General features: G+C 41.1%; 2 protein-coding genes across 6 annotated transcripts; both read right to left on the reverse strand.

The window, feature by feature from the left end:
• Positions 1–1,497: 1,497 nt before the first annotated feature.
• Positions 1,498–8,105, reverse strand: cdk20 (cyclin dependent kinase 20). Of its 4 annotated transcripts, none has more exons than XM_022243063.2 (11): positions 7,976–8,105; positions 6,305–6,388; positions 5,997–6,070; positions 5,717–5,756; positions 4,987–5,175; positions 4,465–4,586; positions 4,151–4,213; positions 3,799–3,922; positions 3,273–3,365; positions 2,895–2,957; positions 1,498–2,286 (listed from the first exon to the last, which is right to left on the reverse strand). In XM_022243063.2, the coding sequence occupies exons 2-11, from the start codon at positions 6,377–6,379 to the stop codon at positions 2,110–2,112; spliced, it is 1,020 nt and encodes a 339-aa protein (XP_022098755.1). In that variant the 5' UTR covers positions 6,380–6,388; positions 7,976–8,105; the 3' UTR covers positions 1,498–2,109. The 4 variants fall into 4 exon arrangements, with proteins under 4 accessions (XP_022098755.1, XP_022098738.1, XP_022098747.1 ...); XM_022243046.2 differs by having other exon boundaries at positions 6,305–6,413; XM_022243055.2 differs by having other exon boundaries at positions 6,305–6,413; positions 7,962–8,105.
• Positions 8,106–9,887: 1,782 nt separating this feature from the next.
• On the reverse strand, positions 9,888–18,044 carry LOC110984729 (uncharacterized). Of its 2 annotated transcripts, none has more exons than XM_022245185.2 (9): positions 17,887–18,044; positions 15,499–15,732; positions 15,167–15,242; positions 14,461–14,513; positions 13,747–13,875; positions 13,271–13,464; positions 12,770–12,844; positions 11,822–12,035; positions 9,888–11,129 (listed from the first exon to the last, which is right to left on the reverse strand). In XM_022245185.2, the coding sequence occupies exons 2-9, from the start codon at positions 15,719–15,721 to the stop codon at positions 11,095–11,097; spliced, it is 999 nt and encodes a 332-aa protein (XP_022100877.2). In that variant the 5' UTR covers positions 15,722–15,732; positions 17,887–18,044; the 3' UTR covers positions 9,888–11,094. The 2 variants fall into 2 exon arrangements, with proteins under 2 accessions (XP_022100877.2, XP_022100886.2); XM_022245194.2 differs by lacking the exon at positions 17,887–18,044 and adding an exon at positions 17,017–17,163.
• Positions 18,045–18,810: the final 766 nt, after the last annotated feature.

The following is an 18,810-nucleotide window of genomic DNA, read 5'->3' on the forward strand; positions in this document are numbered from 1 at the left end:
GAATTCGTACCAGATGTGTGAAAATTTAACTTTTTAGCCGATTTCAGCTTTTTTTGTTTAGATGTTGAGCCTCATTTTCAGCGTTTATGTGCACCTGCTGGGTACAAACGTATGAGGACTTCTTACATTTCAGCTTCTTGCTAGCTATTTTCAGCTTTATTTTTAAGTGGCCACTCACACCCCTGGTTTGTACCAACGGGCTTTCAATTTCATCTAAAAACAAGCCCTCTTTTGTTCCCACTTGGAGCGACTACTCTCAGTCAGTTCTCTTCAATTATGTTGACAGCTATTACTTCAGGTAAATGTAAACTGAGATTGTTTGTACCTATGTATCTGCCATTTTGGATGTGCTCATAACTTGTCCCCATCATAGCAGAAAGCCGCTAACGCTTACAGTTTATGTGGCCCTAAGACAGCAGTTGGCAACAGCTCAGTGCTCAAAGCATCTCATAATGGACATGGATATTTACTGCGATGTCTTTGAAGAAATTGCGTGATCTCCCCTTTTAGGGGTACTGCCAACAGCCGACACGCAAGTCGGTGCCGACCACGATGACACAATATCACTCATAGTCCCCGATATTTTCCCTAATATTTTACATGTAGTATGATTTTTTGTACGCAGTCAAATGACTTCTTTCTAACCTCTGCTATTCCATACAATGATTAATGACACAAACGGACTCGCTGACCAGACTAAAATGGCCATTTCTTAGAAAAAGAAAATGGTTTGATATTTGTTATCACCTGGAAGTTTTATTGACAACAAAAACACTTCACCATGGATATGCAATTGTAAACTGAAACAATGGCATACCTCAACGACTTGGTGGATTTATTTTTCAGCCAGAACAAATGTAACATATCATGAAGATCACTCACTTAAATGGCCTACACGTTGAGGAAAAAATCACAGGCAAAAACTCCTCAGCCAAGTTCCAAATTCTTGCACGTAGATTGAATTATCCATAATCATATGAATATGGATCAGTCGTGTCCGGAATGGTCTCTCATAGGGTCACATCTTTTGGGCTATTGGCATATCAGAAGTGGGGGGGGGCGCTTGCCCCATCCCTCCCCCAGAAGAAAAGTTGGAAACAGAAAAGAGAAAAAAAACAGATCTGACCTCCTTCCACAGTTAATGGTTTGTCAGTTTGCTGACAAAATGCTGAAACAAATTTTGGCAACACCCATGGTAAAGATCTAATTTTTGCTCCATAGACTAAGCACAAAGGAAGGAATACTTGGCCTTGGCAACAACTGGCCATTTATGTTTTGGCTGTTCATTCTGAAATTCCAGTTTCACCCAGACATTTTAAAATTTCCCTTAAGTTATTTTGAAATGAAGGGATGCATAAAAACTCGATGGCTAGACATCTGATCAATACTTGACAGCTGGTCCGGTATGACAGAAACACCGTCATGCTTTCCTGATGTAAATCACAAGAGAATTGCTGAGACACATGTAAAAACAGCTGCCATTTTAATACCCGTCAGTTCAGGTATATACATATTTATTTTCTCTCTCCAATAAATAAAATAAAAAACAACAAAACCATCAGTCACATGTTCAACACTCATTGCCACTTTCTGGTTACCCCCTGGACTTAGTTTGGGGGCCAGCTCCATCCATGTGGCGAGGAATCTACCTAAGCAATGATCTCCGTTGGGGTGACAAATCGCTTGCGTGTGCCAGTTCTGAGCAGTGTGCATGAGCAATTATGCAAATCAGTTTAATGCTAATTTCCTTCATTATTCCTCTTCATTTTGACCCCATCAATTATTCTAAAACTCTTTTTCTGAGAGGACAACTTTATGAAGACCTGGGCAAGTCCTCCTAATGTCTTCACTTTGTTGACTTTGCTTTTTCTCAGGTCCAGGCATGGAGGAATAACATGCCTGTCTACTAGCTCACATATGGGCCCAGAGTTCTCAATACAGAATTTTCATCGGATTGTGTACAAAAGTGACTTTCATCCTCTACAAGGGGTCAAAGGCAAATGATATCACTGGTATGATTCTAGTCTCTCTTCGTCACCACTGAATAGCACATGTACAGAGAGCACAGATCCTGCAGTCTTTGTACGTCAGCTTCTTTCCTTGAGCTGATCAGACAAACGGAGTCAGCAAGTCTGGATCCACCAGGGACTGCTCCAACGGAACATCAATGTCGTATTCTTTGGGGTTCTGGCCGCGATGTCGCACTTTCTTGCCGTGCTTGGGAATGGGTAGCTCAGAGTGGTGGGCCAGCAGAGGTTCGGTGAAGAAGTACGGATGCAGGAGGGCCTACCAAAGAGCAAGATGGGAAAGAAGACATGTAATCTGTCAGGATTTACGGTAGTTCACTGTTGTTAGTAGAAGCACCCAACTTATCCAGAACAGAAGCGCATATTGTAGAAGCACTTCACAGATTTCATTTGGCGAGGGAGCGTTCAGTATCACTGCGCACAGTGCAGAACTGTAAATCCCTATTTCCAATATAATTTCCTACTCTAAATACAATATACAAGGAACTTTCCTGGACCCTCAAACATCCACTACTGAGGAGGAAACATCCAAGGTCTTATTCTTGGTGTTTGAGCCTCATTCTTTGTATTTTGTACCTGAGTAGTGGCACTCCCCGTGCAAATGAGAGTGGTTTGAATCTTCCTCCTTAAATCTTTAAAATTCAACAAACCCTCCAAGTGGCATTTTAACCTCTTTAAAAGATCTCAAACATTCTCAGAAGACTTGACTGTAGGCACAAACTGGTGAGTGTACCAGTAAAATATTTGCTACAAAGGGCCATCATGAAACCTGAAAACAACTCCACCAAAAGTTTCGTGAACTGAATACCCCTTTCAGTCTTTTTCCTTTTGAAGACCAAACGCCAAGTACTTTAATAGCCTGCTCACCTCTGCCGCAGATATCCTCTGCTTTGAAGGATACACAAGAAACTTCTTCAACAAGTCCAGGGCCTGCACCACAAACAGAAGTATTTCATTACAAAAACCTCATGAGCAAGCAGAAATGGAGAGAATACGAGAAAACTTAAAAAAACTGTGAAGAATGAAACATATCAGGGGCCTTTCTTGAGCTTGAATGTTCTTTTGATGTAAAGAGAAGGGAAAACAGTGCTTACGCTTCAAAATTAAATAAATATATGGCTTCTTGTTCATGTCTGATTAGTTCAACAACTTTATCTTGCCAAACTGTGGGCAGAAATGTTCTTCTTCAAAACAGAATGGCATACACGATACAGTTGAGGACTTGACTCAAAGAGCAGTTCGTACCTCTGGTGATGCGTCTGGTACCACCTCTTCAAATGGTATGGGCGGATTCTCTGGGAATGTGATCTTGTTGTAGTCTGGCAACTGCTCCATTCCCTTCAAGTACATGCCACAAACAACAAAGTGTTACGGCAATGCATTACTCAACTATATGTCCAAAAGAAAGGAGTGACCGCAGGACATGTGAACATCATCTGGCTATTGGCATACATAGGATAGGCTGATGGATTAAAAGGTTGAGCGTGATTCCTGTTTGTTTTTTATGTGCACACAAAGTCAAAGAAGTCCGTTGAGGTGGACAGGGTTTTGAATTTGAACTTGATGGCGGCACATTGCCTGTAATGGAAGCAAATATTTCTCTGGCCCAGGGTTTGTAAATATGTGAAAGAAACGCTGTACAATTATTGTTCAAACAAATCAGAATTTGTATCAGCAATCTTGCCTTTCATGGAGTGGATCTGATTGGAAGACTAGGTCAGAGTTTCATCAGGGATGGAAGTGGAGAAAAACGTGACTTTGGACAGCTTACCGGCCATGTCTTCTCAGTGGGTGTTCCCAACACACGTAGCACACAGCATAGCTGCTCGATGTCGTTCTCTCCTGGGAAGAGTGGGGAGTTATTGAGAAGCTCTCCGAAGATGCAGCCAACTGCCCTGGAATGAGAGAATCTTCCACGCTGAAGCTCTAGTCTTCAGGAAACAATGCCGAGATGGCAGTATGGTGGAAATGAGAATGGTGGTATCTCTTGTGGGTGGGGCTAAGTGATTGAGGGGGCAGACCAACTAAGCCTTTCATGGCGAAAGAAGCCTTTTCCTACTGAAGCTGTTAAGAGTGTAGAAAACTGAATATTTCAAATGTTGACGCCAGTTATTGCAACTTACCAGAGATCAACACCTTCGTCATATTTCCTTGCTCCATACAACAGTTCAGGAGCCCTGTACCACCTGTAAAAAGCAATAAAAACCATTACATTAACTAGTCTTTAAATGCTTCACACAACCTATTTTATGTAGGCTGTTGGATGGCAGCCAAACACGACGCAAATCCAGCCCTTCTTCTTTTAACTAATATTACAAGAGCACATGTACTTGGCATCGACCCAAGGCCACGCCTTTTCTCTGCCTGTTGTGCAACTCCATTAGAAAATGAGCCATTGCTAATTATGCATTCATTTACATATTGCATATTCATATACCTTGTTGCCACCTGGTGGCTGTACTGTCTGCCTTCCTCATTACTGAATACCCTCGCCAGGCCAAAGTCGGCAATCTTCAGGTGTCCCGTCTCACTGATTAACAGATTAGCTGGTTTCAAATCCTAAACAGGAAACCAATCAATTAAAATCATTAATGAAACAAATCAAGTCCAGAATTCAAACGGGATGCACAGGTGTTTGGTCATTCTTTCAGCCGTTACTTGCTACTTTCGGTTGATGAACAATCGAACAGCCAGGCAATCAACACCTGTTGCTTGGGTTACATGCATGAATTCCACAATTAAGGTTTCTGTGCTTACTGAGTTCAGGCAGAGTTTCTGTGCCAACACTGTAAGCACAGAATGTTTTACTTCGTGCTTAGCTAAGCCATAAATTGGGTTCAAAGCAACCCAAGATAAATTGTGAGGAAATTCAATCGCATATTTGGGGTTAAGAAGATAATCCATCCAACAGTGAGTCAATCTGGATGTGTATCTGCATTACGATGAACAGTAAGCCCACCCTGTGCATGATGGAGTTTTCGTGGCAGTAGGCAATCCCCTTCAGCAGCATCATCATATAGCTCTTGACCTGGGCCTCCGTCAACGGCTGCTGTGAGTTACGGACCACTTCGGACAGGTCGGACAGCATGTACTCAAAGACGAGCACAAACCCAGTGCCATGGGGAAATACCTCCCGCAGTTTGACAACCTAATAGGGTGGGAAAATATTAGGGGTGTGTTTGCATGGTTACTCTTGTTAACACAAGTACACGTAGGATGCATGCGCATTACACTCCGGTGTAGGAGTATACTCCCCTCTAGCAAGAGTATACTCGCTGACGCTCGGGTCGTACTCCAGCCGTTTGAGCGCTCACAAGTATACCCGTGTTAACACAAGTAGCTCGCTTGAACGCACCCTTAATGGGTGGCCTTCAGATAATTGGGGAATCTACTCGTCTTCACCGATCTCTGTCACTTCTGAGAAGCAATTCTTTCACTTTTGCTTTCAAGCAGTCTCTGCTGTTTTTAATTTGTGTTTTAAGTTACGCCCTTACGATGTGCCTTCTTGTTTTATTAATTACACACAAGAAACTTTTCTCAGAATACAATTCTTGATAATTTCACCTTCATTTAATTGAACTACATGCAATCCAAGTTACTCATTTATTGAAACCTCACTTAGATAAGGCAGGTGACCATATTCTGACAGCAAATCAATCCAATTTAAAATTATAAATAACAAAACTTACATAAGGATTTTCCTCAATCTCTTGCAGAGCTTTAATTTCCCTGGAGGGTAAAAAGTAACAAGGACAAGTAATATACAATCCCAATTCTCAAGGTAACAGGTGGTGCAAGAAATACTTCCATCACTGTGTCTTTCTTTGACATCCGAAAATCTCCTCACTGAACAACCTACTTAACTACACCTCTTTTTACACGATTTAACTCAAAAATTCCAATGGTACATGTATGCTACATGAAAGTTCTAAAGTTCAACCAAAATGTTCCTCAAATGATAGACTTTACCTCAATGCTGTATTTGGTATTCCATCATCCAGTCTCCGCAATGGAACTTTTTTCAATGCACATATTTCACCACTCTATGGAAAACAAAATTACAACCAAATCTTCTAGTCTAAAGAAGTTTAATATCCTAACCAGCATAAAAGCAGTAGCATTGAAAATTACATCAATGGAGTAGCAAGACAGATGATTTTAGACTAAATATCAAGGAATTCCTCATTTTGCCTCCGCCTTGTACCTTTTAGGTGACAACCAGGCAATGAAGTAATTAAAAATCTTGAGTAAATCTTGACAAAGTCCTGCAGTCCTACCTCAATGTGTTTGGCTTTAAACACAATACCATGTGCACCTTCACCTATCCTTCCAAGAATCGTATACTGCTCCATGTTCTCTCACTGCCAAGGATTAGGAAGAACAATCCTGATTCAAAACAATTAAAGGAAAAAGATTAAAAATTCATGTACTTAGAACATGTCAAAATGTAGGTGTTATGTCCACGAATACCAGAATCCAATGATATCAATATAATGAATGTAAGCTTAATCCAGGCGAAAAAGTGGCTTGACTAGACAAACTCCCTCATCTACCAAATATCTGAAATCTGGTCAACTTGCTCCCTAGCCTGGCCAACTCATCCCCTATGAGAATATCAACTCCCTGCCTGGCCAAGTCACCCCCTTGCCTTTATGTGACCTGTCACCACAAAATGAGCTGAAAGTCAGAATTTAAAAAAACTGAGATATTGGTATTTTTGAATTCAGCAGAAAAAGAGATTTCCAGTTGTATGTACATGGAACACTTAGGGTAGAAGTATTAGGTGACATTGTGACATTATTTTGGCAGCTTAGCGTCTTTTCATATTTGCATATTTTCAGTATTTCAGACCAGGTAAAAATAATGCTATCATCAAATTGCTGAGAAAATTACCCTTCTCAATATATGATCCTGCAGAATATTTGGAATCAAAGAGAAGATGGGTTACTCTTTCCAAATATTTCAAAACCTCGAAATTGACCTCCGCTTCAAAATTGACCTCCGCTTCAATATGACTTTGAACCCTCAAAACAGAAAAGAGCGAGATGTGACTTCACTCTCATTTTGTTGTAACAGGTCACATATACCTTTGAGACAGCAGGCTGATATGAAATATAGACGTGTTTCCAATGTGCCACCCACACTGCAAGGCTCCAAAGTTTTGTCCTATTTGTTTACTTTTTTAAGCAAAAATTTGACACCAAAATAGGCTATAAATGAAACGAAACATCATCAGTAATTTTTAATTAATTAATCCATGAACTGAACTTGGAATAAGACTGCACTTCACTGCATCAATGCCACATTTTTATCTCACTTTTTACCTCAATGCAACACACAAGCAACTTGCATCTTGACAGCTGCATTCATCAACAATACATGTAGGTGTATTATACCAGTTCAAATTTATACTGTCAGAAATCTTTGGTTCCAGGCTTAAACCTGCCACACACAAGAGCTATCTTTTGACGTAGCTGAGCGAAAAAGCAATTTGTGGACATTTGCTGCACACATTTTGGCTCTTATTTATGAGGTCAATTTCTCTCTGTCTCCTGCCATGTCTGCCGACACACATCACAAAAGTAGGCCTAGGATCTCAAAAGACGTTTACCCAGTACTAGACAGACAGACTGACCTAGGCTATTACCAGCCTTATCACAAATACTGCATCAGTGATTTTGCAATGGTAGAAAGGCATTGTTGGAAGGAAAAAGGAGTAAACAATGCCCCCTTTTTCCTTTCCACAATGCCTTTCTACCATTGTGCAATGTCACCCATGCAGTATTTGCGATAAGGTTGAGGCCTATGTACATGTACATACAATGTCAATTGGATATTTTGTCCAGTTTTCGGACAGCGTTTTGGGCAGCTAAAAGTGACGACTAAGCAATTTATAATGTTTTTCTTTGCAGACGTAAAACATTACAACCGTACATTTGTAGGCCCACCTCCTTAGTGCAGAAGTGAAATCGCTTCAATGTTCGCAGTCTGGTCCTTTTCTCGTTGCCGAAAGTGCTCGCTTCTCGGAAGAAAGAAACACTACGTTGTCTTGGCAGATGTAAACAAGTATATTGAGGGCGCCATATCACTCTGCCATTCAGTAGTAGACCGCACAGACTGTCACAGCCAACAGTGATATATTGATAAAATTTACCTGAACTTAAAAAAAAATCAGTCAGGAAAATACGAGTTTCTCAGGTGTTCAAGACCCCAATCACATTAAAGCCCATTTTATGATTATTCATTTTCTTTCCAAATTTCCATTCATAACCGATGAATTTTGAAAACATGTTTTTTCACGGAAGGTCACCGAGGGCCCGTGTCCTGCCTCCATGGTAAAAGTAAAAAGCAGTCCGGCACGAAGCCCCTCGCGTTTTTGAAAGGCATTCGTTTTGTTTGCATAAACCATCTTTTCTACAAATATTTAAGTTCATGGGCCACAAAGTGCTCTATTTCGTATACTGAAAATTTGAGTGCGGTACGAACTGTGATTTGGGCCACGGTATACAGTTTTCGGCCTATTTACTGGCCTGCAACCTTGAACCGTGCGTGCCTCGCCGCAGGTTAATGTCAGGACAGTGGTTTCATGGATCCGTCGGAAGGGTCAAGATAGACCCTAAGGGATAATTTCTGTGGGTTCATCTGTGCGTGAAAAGTGTCCCCGTCAGTTTCTTTTGAAAGAGGAGATTGGCCTGGAAAAAAGGATAGGACCGCGTAAATAGGCATATAGGTCAGGGTCAAGTCCTTTGTTTGTTGGGATAGCCATCTGAGGGCAGAGTTGATAAAATTACAGCTGGAAATTATGGGTCTGGACTTAGATATCAGATTAGTGGTGCTGGTAATGGTCAGATCCACATGGTAGGGGTGAAAGGAAATTAAAGTGCTCCAGAAAGCAGAGGGAGACCACGTAAAACATGGCTGCCTGCAGTGCAGTTTGTGAACTATCACTTTTTTGGGGGGGAGGGGGCTGTTTTGGGTGGATTGGGTCGTCCAACAGAAATTGAAAAAATATAAAAATACTAAGGACAAGACAATAGTTTTGAGAAACTCCAGTTATATTGGTTTGCACGGCGAGCCCCGAACTTAGTTGATTTTACATTGCTTTTGATGGAATGTGAAAAGCGCCCTTAATTCACCCAGAACAAATGGATCTGTGAATATCTCTTTCACCTAAAATAATAATAGTCCGTATTTCATGGGTTCGATTTCAGTTGGAACAGGAGGGCAGGCTATCAGGCCTCGAAATAGTACTAGCCCGGCGTACAAATCATTCTAGCGAAAATGCTCCGGGCTACCTTAACTTGGTTCCTTGGTTGCCTGGTGGGCTAGTGATAAGCCTACCTGTTAAAACTTATATCAAAATATATAATGCTCGTCGCGATAATAAATACAAGATCGCAAAAACGGTTGTTGTGGATGTGTTTTTACTTGTGTTTTTGAAACGTGATACTCGCGCGACAGGGCAACTATTAGCGACCGTGAATTAACCTTGAAAGAAATGAGACCGAGGGGTACCCCCCCCCCCACATGTCGAATCCCTATACACATTCCAGACTATTGTTACCTATACATCCCCCCAAGATGTCTGAAAGGAATTCCCCAGATTCCTGCGAGACAATGACCAACACAAAGCAGGGGGGGCTCTCTCCGTCTCATACCTTGCTGCATATGAAGCCGTGTGCAAACAGCACCCTCTTCTTATTGGAAAAAAGTTTTCTCTGGTTCACCCCTCACGTGTGGAGGTCAGAAAAGAAAGCAAAAGATAGCATTTTTTGCCAAACGTAAGCAACCCAAACGAGAGGAATGATGGAGCAAAGAGATGATTCTGGTCCCAGCTCCGTGACCAGTGACTCCAGCGACTTTTAACTAACATACATGCTTCTTTATTTTTTTATACCATCAGCCTTTTATTTTCCGAAATGTCAAATTCTGTATTGGTAAGCTGATAACAAATTTCAGGGTTTTAACATTTTTTTATATACGGGCAAGTAAAACTCTAAACGGGCTAGTAAAATATCCATTGAACTTGCCCAGTGGGCTAGCCAGGAAAAAGTTAACGCAAGGCCTGGCTATAATTCGAAATTGAGCAACGCGAGACTACTGACGGGTGGTACTCGTGCGGTTTAGTCCCAGTAATAAGCGTTTCAAGATTATGATGGTACCACGTACTGGCCCCATCTCAGCGAAAGTTTCATCTGCCTCGATCTGCCCGTATCATAACAAAATTAGGATTTATTCAACGAAATAGTATTCAAAGGACTGGACATCAACATGGTTGTTCTTTTCTACAGTTAATAGAATTAACACAATTAGTCTACAAAATACACCAATATTCCCTGACTTCTAGTAGGCCTATACGCAATCACAGAAGAAACTTACAAAATCTTTTCACAGTCTTTGTAAGTTATAAGGACACAAAGCAAGTCGTCTCAAAAGACAAACTGTAGATTGAATACGAACACAACCAGGCAACATAATCTTCTATAATTATGATCAAATTCGGCACTTGAAAAAGCAAATTTAAGCGGCAGTAATGGGGGTGAAATTCGGTTGGTAACTGGAAATGGTTTGTACGTAGACTAGGCTGTGATTTTGTAAAACAATATAATGGGAGCGTGGACTTCCGGTGAAGAAAAAGTAAATCCAGAATTGTTTGCCAAATTATCAAGCAATTTTGTATTAACGTGGGCTATCATATCATATTGTACATACGACGGCATATGTAAAAAGAAATCAAAATGTAGACAGCTTAAAGAGCTAAACATGCTAAGAAAAAATATATACGATTGCATAGAGTATTGAAGACAACAGAACCAGATAATGTTTACACAATAAACAAACGAGTTAACTGTAAATATATATTGTATTATGCCATTTTTTAATGATTGAAGTGAATGTAATCATGATCAGGCCATGACTTGTAGAGCACTCTAGTGAAATCGTTGTCTTGAAGGGTACAGTGAACGTCAACAAACACTACTTTGATTGACCAACATTCTTTGCATGTAAACAGCAGATGATGAAAGGCAGGCGATAGGTTACCGTGGCCCTTGTAACGGCGGGCTAATCAATAAACACAGTCCACTTCATGGTCCGATTGATCTGCAGGGGAAAACATCGCAAAGAATAACTTGGCAGAACTTAAAAAACCGAAACTCACTAAAAAAGAAATGGGTGTGTCAGTTGAAAGGGTTCTGATCACAGTATAAGAACTTCTCTTTTCCTTGGAATACAGGTTCTAATCTATGGACAAGATTCGTTGACTCATAGTGCATGAAGAAGAGATTATTACAGTGGAAGTAGTGTATTGAGTTCTGGCACGACAAAAATTAGCTCTCTTCAGTGGAAAACAAGAAGTTCTGTCGTACTAACAAGATAATTTAAATTCAATTTATAGTTAAGCTTTTGAGTGCGACACGAAATGCCTCATCAATTCGACCAAGCCAACTGTAACTTATAAGTCGAGTGGCGAGTGGATCCACCTGTTTCACAAGCTCTCACAAAGACCTGATCGGAATAAAATAACTTTGGCGAAAGGCCAAATTTGAATATTTTTGTTGGCAAATAAAAACGAGTCTCTTTTCTTAATAAGTGGTCTCTTGTTGTTACAGGCACTTGGGCAAAGAAAGTTTATCTGGTCGGTCTAACACGCGTTTGCTCTGAGAGCACTTGAAGATGATTTTTCAGTCATGGCTATTAATGACGTGTTTTCAAAAACTGAAGTAAGATTAAAATGATGTCTTTTTAGGACAGTTTGTGACACGAACTTCTGTCATTCCTTTGTTGAGACTCACCGTGATTTTCCAGGATTGACGTACAAATATCTCTGTACTGTGTTGTTTGCTTCAGCTGATCGAAGGCCGGGTTCCACCAATCAGGCAAGCGACTATCCTTACGGACCATCATGCCGGCGCCATCTTGCATACAGGTCGAGATGGGGGTTCCGGATGCTACATCCAAGTCAGTGTCAAGATTAAAGATCTGGTCGTTTGCAAATACGGCGTCGACCTTGACCAGAGATTTTGAGAACAATAAAGAGGGGATAAGCTCGGTAATGCATTTTCCAACTTTCCCACTGTAGGCCTATATAACAATGGCTACACCTCAACTGTGCATGCAGTTACTCTGAACATGTTAGTACAGTAGTGTTTTAAGAAAGGACTTGATTTTTATAGTTTTAAACATCCACCAAAGGGTGACGTCATCATGTAGTTTGCAGCTCAATGCTCATAATTCAAAAGGTCTGATTTTTCCTTTCAACCCAATAATATTCCATTATTTGAATGATTTAACCATGTCCTTCAAATTTGCTTATTATTTGAAAATCAGAGAAGATTTCATACCTCATGTAACTACAAACAAGTTCATTATTCCAATTGTTGACACGCCCCGATTGACCGAGTGCGCCCGCTAAGTTAAACGTGACCCATAGATGGTATTTAAAAATATCAATAAACATGGCGTTCCCCCAAAGAAAAGTGTGTCATGAGTATCATCAACCAAAAGTAGAGCCGACGGTATAAACCGCACTCAGTCTGTACAATGATGCAGGAGTACTGCAACCAAAATTGGCTTTATGTGTGGGAGACAAAACGCTTAAAAACACACTTTGCCGTGGGAGTGATACCATCATAAATCACCCGACGCGTGACTTAGCTAATGCAATCGGTCTTTATCCAACAAAATTCCAACCACAAAAGGTTCAAAGTGCTTTGTAAATTTCAGTAACTCGGTCAACTTACCTGTTCGTTGTTTACACCTTCAACCACTTCCTCTCTTGTCTGATAATGTACAATCTGCGCTATCTGATTGACTCCCTGTTGTAATAACAGAAATTTTAAAGTACCGACACAAATACGTCAGTTGAGAAAAGGAAGCGAGGACGATGGACGCGGTAATGTTTGAATGGAAGGCCCAGAATGTTTGTTTTATCCCTTCAATAATCATTCCTTTGTTTGCTCATTCCATTGCACTTAGGGAGATGATTTTTTCAACCAAAGTGTTTTGGGGGAGCTGATCGAATCTCTTTATTTGCGGCAGATATGGCTGTCCCTGACCCCCATCACACGAATCTGGAAATTTTGCTTTAGTATTGAGATCAAAATTGTGATGAAATGCCTTTGAAATGTCAAACAGAAATGGAAAATAACGTTTATTTCAGAAATTCCAGGGATTGTTTGAAAGTTACACTACGCGGAGACCTTCAAAAATTAAATCTTATAGCTTTATTGCGATGTTCCTACCGTGATACCAGCTCTTTGAACGCAGAATATGTTGGATGCGTGTCCGTCCAGGAAGGCAATTTTCTTGCCGGTAAGATTTGTGCTGTCGAAGTTCAGCGGGTTGCCCCGTTTCACGAAGAACACTGCTTTTAGAGGTTTACGGAACGGCTTCGTGAAAGCCACCGAGGCAGTCCGTTCGTAGGTGGCAAACCAGCCTGTAGGCAAACAGAAAAAAATTATTATTATTATAAAGATTGACAAAGAAAGTTTGAAATTTCAGTCTGAATCCGTCAATGCTACTCTTTCAAAACTCCTAATACGGTGCTGATTGAGGTTTCCACTTAGCCCGAATGCATTCATGATCTTTCTTGTTATATTTAAGCTCCTTTTACTAGCGGAACGTAGGCCTTAGTCAGTGGCTGATACGGAAAACCTTCAAAGTTTCCTCACATCGAGTGTTATTCTTCAAGCATACCAAAGATAACCATCAGTCTTACCTGTGCAAGCATCGTACCATCGGCTGACAAGCCCCACCCCTGGGCGGGGTCGCTTGTTTGGCTGTTGGGAGTAACAGTTCTCGTACACATCCCACATCAACCTGCAGTTCTTGTTCCCCGCACTGCAAACTGGAGGAGAAAATGATTGAGAGCGTATATTCACTTCCTCATAGTTCTCACCTATTTGTCCATGAATAATGATTCCTTCTACGAGTTCCTTTTGTCAGATCAGTTTTCCTTTTGTGATTCTACTTTCATTTCTTTAAGTTTTGTCAACCAAAGTACCATCCCTTGATTTTCCTTCCATACCGCGAAGTTCGTCATCCTTGTTCTTTGCACTATGTGCTCTTGTTATTTCGGGCTAAAGTTGGCCTATTTCTTTTACCAGCTACCTGCACCACGTTGCCCTCTAGCGGTCATGCGCTCGATACATTTACAACTTCGACCATTGTAAAAACAAAAAGAACCCTCGGCCCTTGGGAAGGTCCTTTGCAATTTAAAGGGTGTAACTGGACACATCGATGGAATCATTCCGTTTGGTTCAAGCTTGAATCAACTTTAACTGAAGAATGAAACGCAACAGCCGATACCTTAAAGTAAAAACACACAAACGTGTCAGCACCATAATTTTCGATATTTGTCACTGTCAGATGGGCAATATCACGATGGAAGAAAAATTCTGAGTTCCCTTTTAATCGTTCTATATGTGCTTACCAGCCTCGATGATATCAACATGGAAACCCCTCACTGTTCCACTGAGATCATCTCTGCAGAGAGAAATGATTAAAAGTCAAAAGATAAAAACCTAATCCTTGTGATAAAAATTTTCGAAATGACCATCGCTCTTTTCGTTTATTGTCTACGGGTGACTCAACAGCGCCCTCACACACAAGAGAAATAATCATAGCCCTGATTTCACGCATGGAGGCAGATATCCCTCTATGCTTCATGTGACTTTCCGCTGTGCTGACACACATCTGAGCGAAAACTTTCGACAAAAGGATCATCTGAAGTAAGGAAATGATCACACAGGTGTCTCATTAAGAACGAATGGTGATAGAAAGATGCCAAAGAAGCCCTATCACACCATACGGAACACATGCGGTGAAGTTTCCTCAATGTTTTCTGAACAAAACTCAAGGACGGTAAAATGTAGTCACAAATACCCAGGATCGAAAAATAAACGAACGTTAATAGAAATACTAAAACTGTCTTGTTTGTACCGTAATTGAGATGAATGGATATAAATATCTAGTAGGGCCTATCCAAATCATGTACACAGAACATTGATAATGAAACAAAGAAGTCGCAGTATGAACAAAATCTCTAGACATTAAAACTAATATTTGATTGGAATGAACTTTTGGGGGTTATTAAAACTGGTTTATGGCCGAGTAAACCTCAATCTTAACACACTCACATGTACTCCAAATTGGTGCCATCATGCCCGATGGCAAAAACCCAGATTTTATTGGGGTCGTCCACACTAGAGGAACCTGGTATTGTAAAAAAAAAAAAAGGAAAAGAAAAGGTTGAGATGACACTCCACTGATACACTGACTCCACTGAGAGACTCCACTGTCTCTCCAGGACAAGGTCAAGCACAGTATATCAAGTCGGCAATTTAAGCATCTGGGAACAGCTTTTCGTTCGTGTATTTTGTGTCATGTTTATTATATCTCAGTAACTTCGACAAGCCTACAGAGAGGCTCGGTTACGCCTCAAGGCGCTTTTATTTACATGCCCATGTACCTGTATTCGAGCCCCCGGATGGCACCTGCACATTAGTGGTTACAGGTGCACTGGGTCGGCCCAGAGAGACAGCTGCCAAAATGATTGCGAGGATAGCCACGATCCCAACAATCAGTACAGCCACGGTCAGGAGCAGGAGTTGTCGGCCCGGGGACGGGTCGCCTCGGATCACACCCCTACCAGCCTTCTGGCTGGTCAGCTCAGCTTCGTCACTTTGGGTCATGGTTGTCAAGTCTAACAATATAAGACAAATGAATACAACAAAAGGAAGGGAAGGGGGTTCAAAAAATGTATCTTTAGTGTAAATTGATTTTTAAAACTTAGGCCTCCGGAGCTGAATTTGCCGATTTATTCAATTTCCTTTTTTTGGGGGGGGGACGCCAAAGATGACTGCCGGGCCATACACGCAAAACGTCTTCACAAGTCCCGCCAAAGCCCACTGCGGCTAAGATTTTAAATATTTGACTTTTTGTTTAGATTTCATTGATTATGAGAATATTGGGCCTCCTATGATGGCGCCAGTGACTGCCACTCCTCGGTATCGACTCACAATCAGGGTAAATAGGACACCACTGCTCCAAAACGGTTAGGTTTTAAAGAGGCAAGTCGGAAGTCATGCGAAGCGGGCAGGCATTCCCCACGATTGAAAAGTTTAAAAGTGCAAAGCTCATGTGCAATCCCGTTGTTCGTTACGAACACATGTAGCATAAATACACTAAAACGAAAAGGGTACTTGGTTTATTTTTGCCGAGATGCGTAATGACGTCTGAGCTTGTGCATGGGAAAAAAATTCCACCTACCATTGTTCGTGCTTACCTACTCTGTACCCGAGTAGTTGGAGCATGCAAACACCGGCAAACAATAGCAAACTTTTCAAACACACAATGTCCTTCAGAAAAGCTTCAACAAAAGAACTAGGGACCCTCCAGGTTTGCGAGTCTGTTTGCTTGATCAAGCCAAACTAAGCCGAAACCAACTGTGCCCTTACTATGCCTATACATGTACATATAATCTGCTGCCGTTCGATTTCTGCCTGAGCTCATTACTCGGCAAAAAGCAAAGCGTATACGGATAGTTGTATGCGGTTCAGCCTCAGGTTGATTTGAAATAGGCCTCCTAGTCAATAGTTGGCAGTTTTATCGCTGAAACTGAAAAAGATCGACTTTTTGTGCAGTACTCAGATTGTTGTCACAAAAGTGTTGCACGTGGCAGCTTTGATTACAATTCAAGTCCGAACAGGCTGAGCAACTTCAACTCTCACACCGTGAGAAGTTTACCTCTAGATACGGTGAAGATGTGATGTTACTGTATTGAACATTATCATTGCATTTCCACACGTTTGGGATTATAGTTCACCTTACACTTCGTTAAACTTGGTTCTTGAGGAGAACCTCGATGATAGAACCCACTTTGAAGACTCGCCCGGGAACCTCACAATATCAAAGTTGAACCCTTTTGCCAATTACAGTGAATGTGTGCAATGAAATTTTCCCACATATGCCTACCGTGGCAACTCACCGAAGCAGCTCAGATCGATTTACTGACTATAGCTCGTGGGGGAATATCTCTTTACCGTATAGTTGTGCTTACACTTACAACTGCCAGTGTCTGTCCCGTCGGGGTTGCTAACCACTATTACGGGCAAACACATTACATATATCCGACTTCTTGTGTCATGTCCCTGAAAAAGCCTTCAACAAAAGAATAGCACGAAGCATTCTTGTGTGCCTGTAACTAATTCTCAGCGCCTGAAAAGTATTTTCTGCCCGTTGAAGATATTGCGTAACTACTGTACGTTAACAGCAGAGGTACATGTCTAGGATCGTGCAGTTCAAGTGACAATGACTTAATGAAGTTCTCGGGTCATAACCTACACAGAAGCTTCTGGCCGCCTGTAGAAAAAACATAGGCGCAGTTAATGCACCTGCTTTGACCCGTTTTACCTCGAAAGGGCCAGGTATAGTTGAACTCGAAAATATGACCGAGTACAGTTGTGTCGTTTCTCAGAAACCAACCCCTAACTAGACGGGCAGGTGCACAATCGTCGTGGAAAGCTGGCCTAGTGTCCTTTCTAAAATGCATTTAACTGGGAGTTCAGCGATCTATCTTTATTTATATATCCACAACTCATTTAGCAAGTAGAAGAAATTACAGATACAACGATGGACTCGTTTGGTAGCATATTTGTATTCCGTTTCAAAGAATAATACACAGTGGACCATATTTGCACGCAACAAATGTTCAAATCATACACCTTATCTTTCATGCGTCCTTCCTTTCATCACGATCAAAATTAACAAGCTTCGCCAAACAACTCAAACCCTTTTCCCACTCATTTCTTTTTTGTCTCTAAACAATCTGTAAAACCCCGCAGACTAAAAATCGTACCTGTTGTCGACAAACTGGCTTCGATTGGTTTCCCGTACAGGCCCGCCGTCTGCTATCTGGCGGAGGTATGACTGAAGGCCTAGCCAGCCAAGAGATGGTGGACTTAGTTCATGAATAGGTGAACTGAAAATGGTTATTCATCATATTCAACGCTCTCCCAGGGATTCATTTGAATAATAAAATGGCTTATGAAACCCGGGACGGTCCATAACAACAACACCCATCGGACTTTGTTAAGAATGAAATCGATCTTCAAATATGGACTGTTAGCTGATCTCCTCGTACACACCTGGCCGGGGCTTGAGTGTTGAATGGAATGTGCTGGCGCTTAACATAACTTTAAAGTGGATTTACAATTGAATTTCATCTGAATGATTTTTGTGGAAAAATGGAGTCCAACAATTTTGCGGTATTAAAGTAGGGAGTTAAAGTGCCCAGTTGCTTCCACTATGCAACGTTCAAGAATTAAAAGAACTGAGCGAGACAATAAAGATAACATAGAAAGAAGGACATAAAAACTGCGGCTACATGAGAATGTAGCTTTTCTTTGCAAAATTACCCAAGTGTTTTTTTTTTAAATTTAAGTCTTCTGTCACGGTAACGCCGAAATATTGAGATGCCATCACACACACTGACATGCGTGTTCTCAAACTTGACACCCTGTAAAGTATGGCTAGTAAGATTGTTTATTGCTATGAAGTTATACACAACAGTCAGTCACTTAGGAAGAGAAATTTAATTCTGCGAAATCTAAAAAAATGGAAATTTTGTGTACAAACAATAATTTCTGGGTTGACAGCTCAGGGAAATGGAAATAATTGTAAGCATAAAACCATAAAAATGGGCAACAAAATACAATTTACAAAAGTGAAATGAAACTGATACGAGGTTAACTGAGACCAATGGAGAGTGCATTATGGATGA

The sequence above is a fragment of the Acanthaster planci genome, linkage group LG04, assembly GCF_054643075.1.
Source record: "Acanthaster planci isolate LZ-2023a linkage group LG04, COTS_SCS, whole genome shotgun sequence".
NCBI lineage: Eukaryota > Metazoa > Echinodermata > Asteroidea > Valvatida > Acanthasteridae > Acanthaster > Acanthaster planci.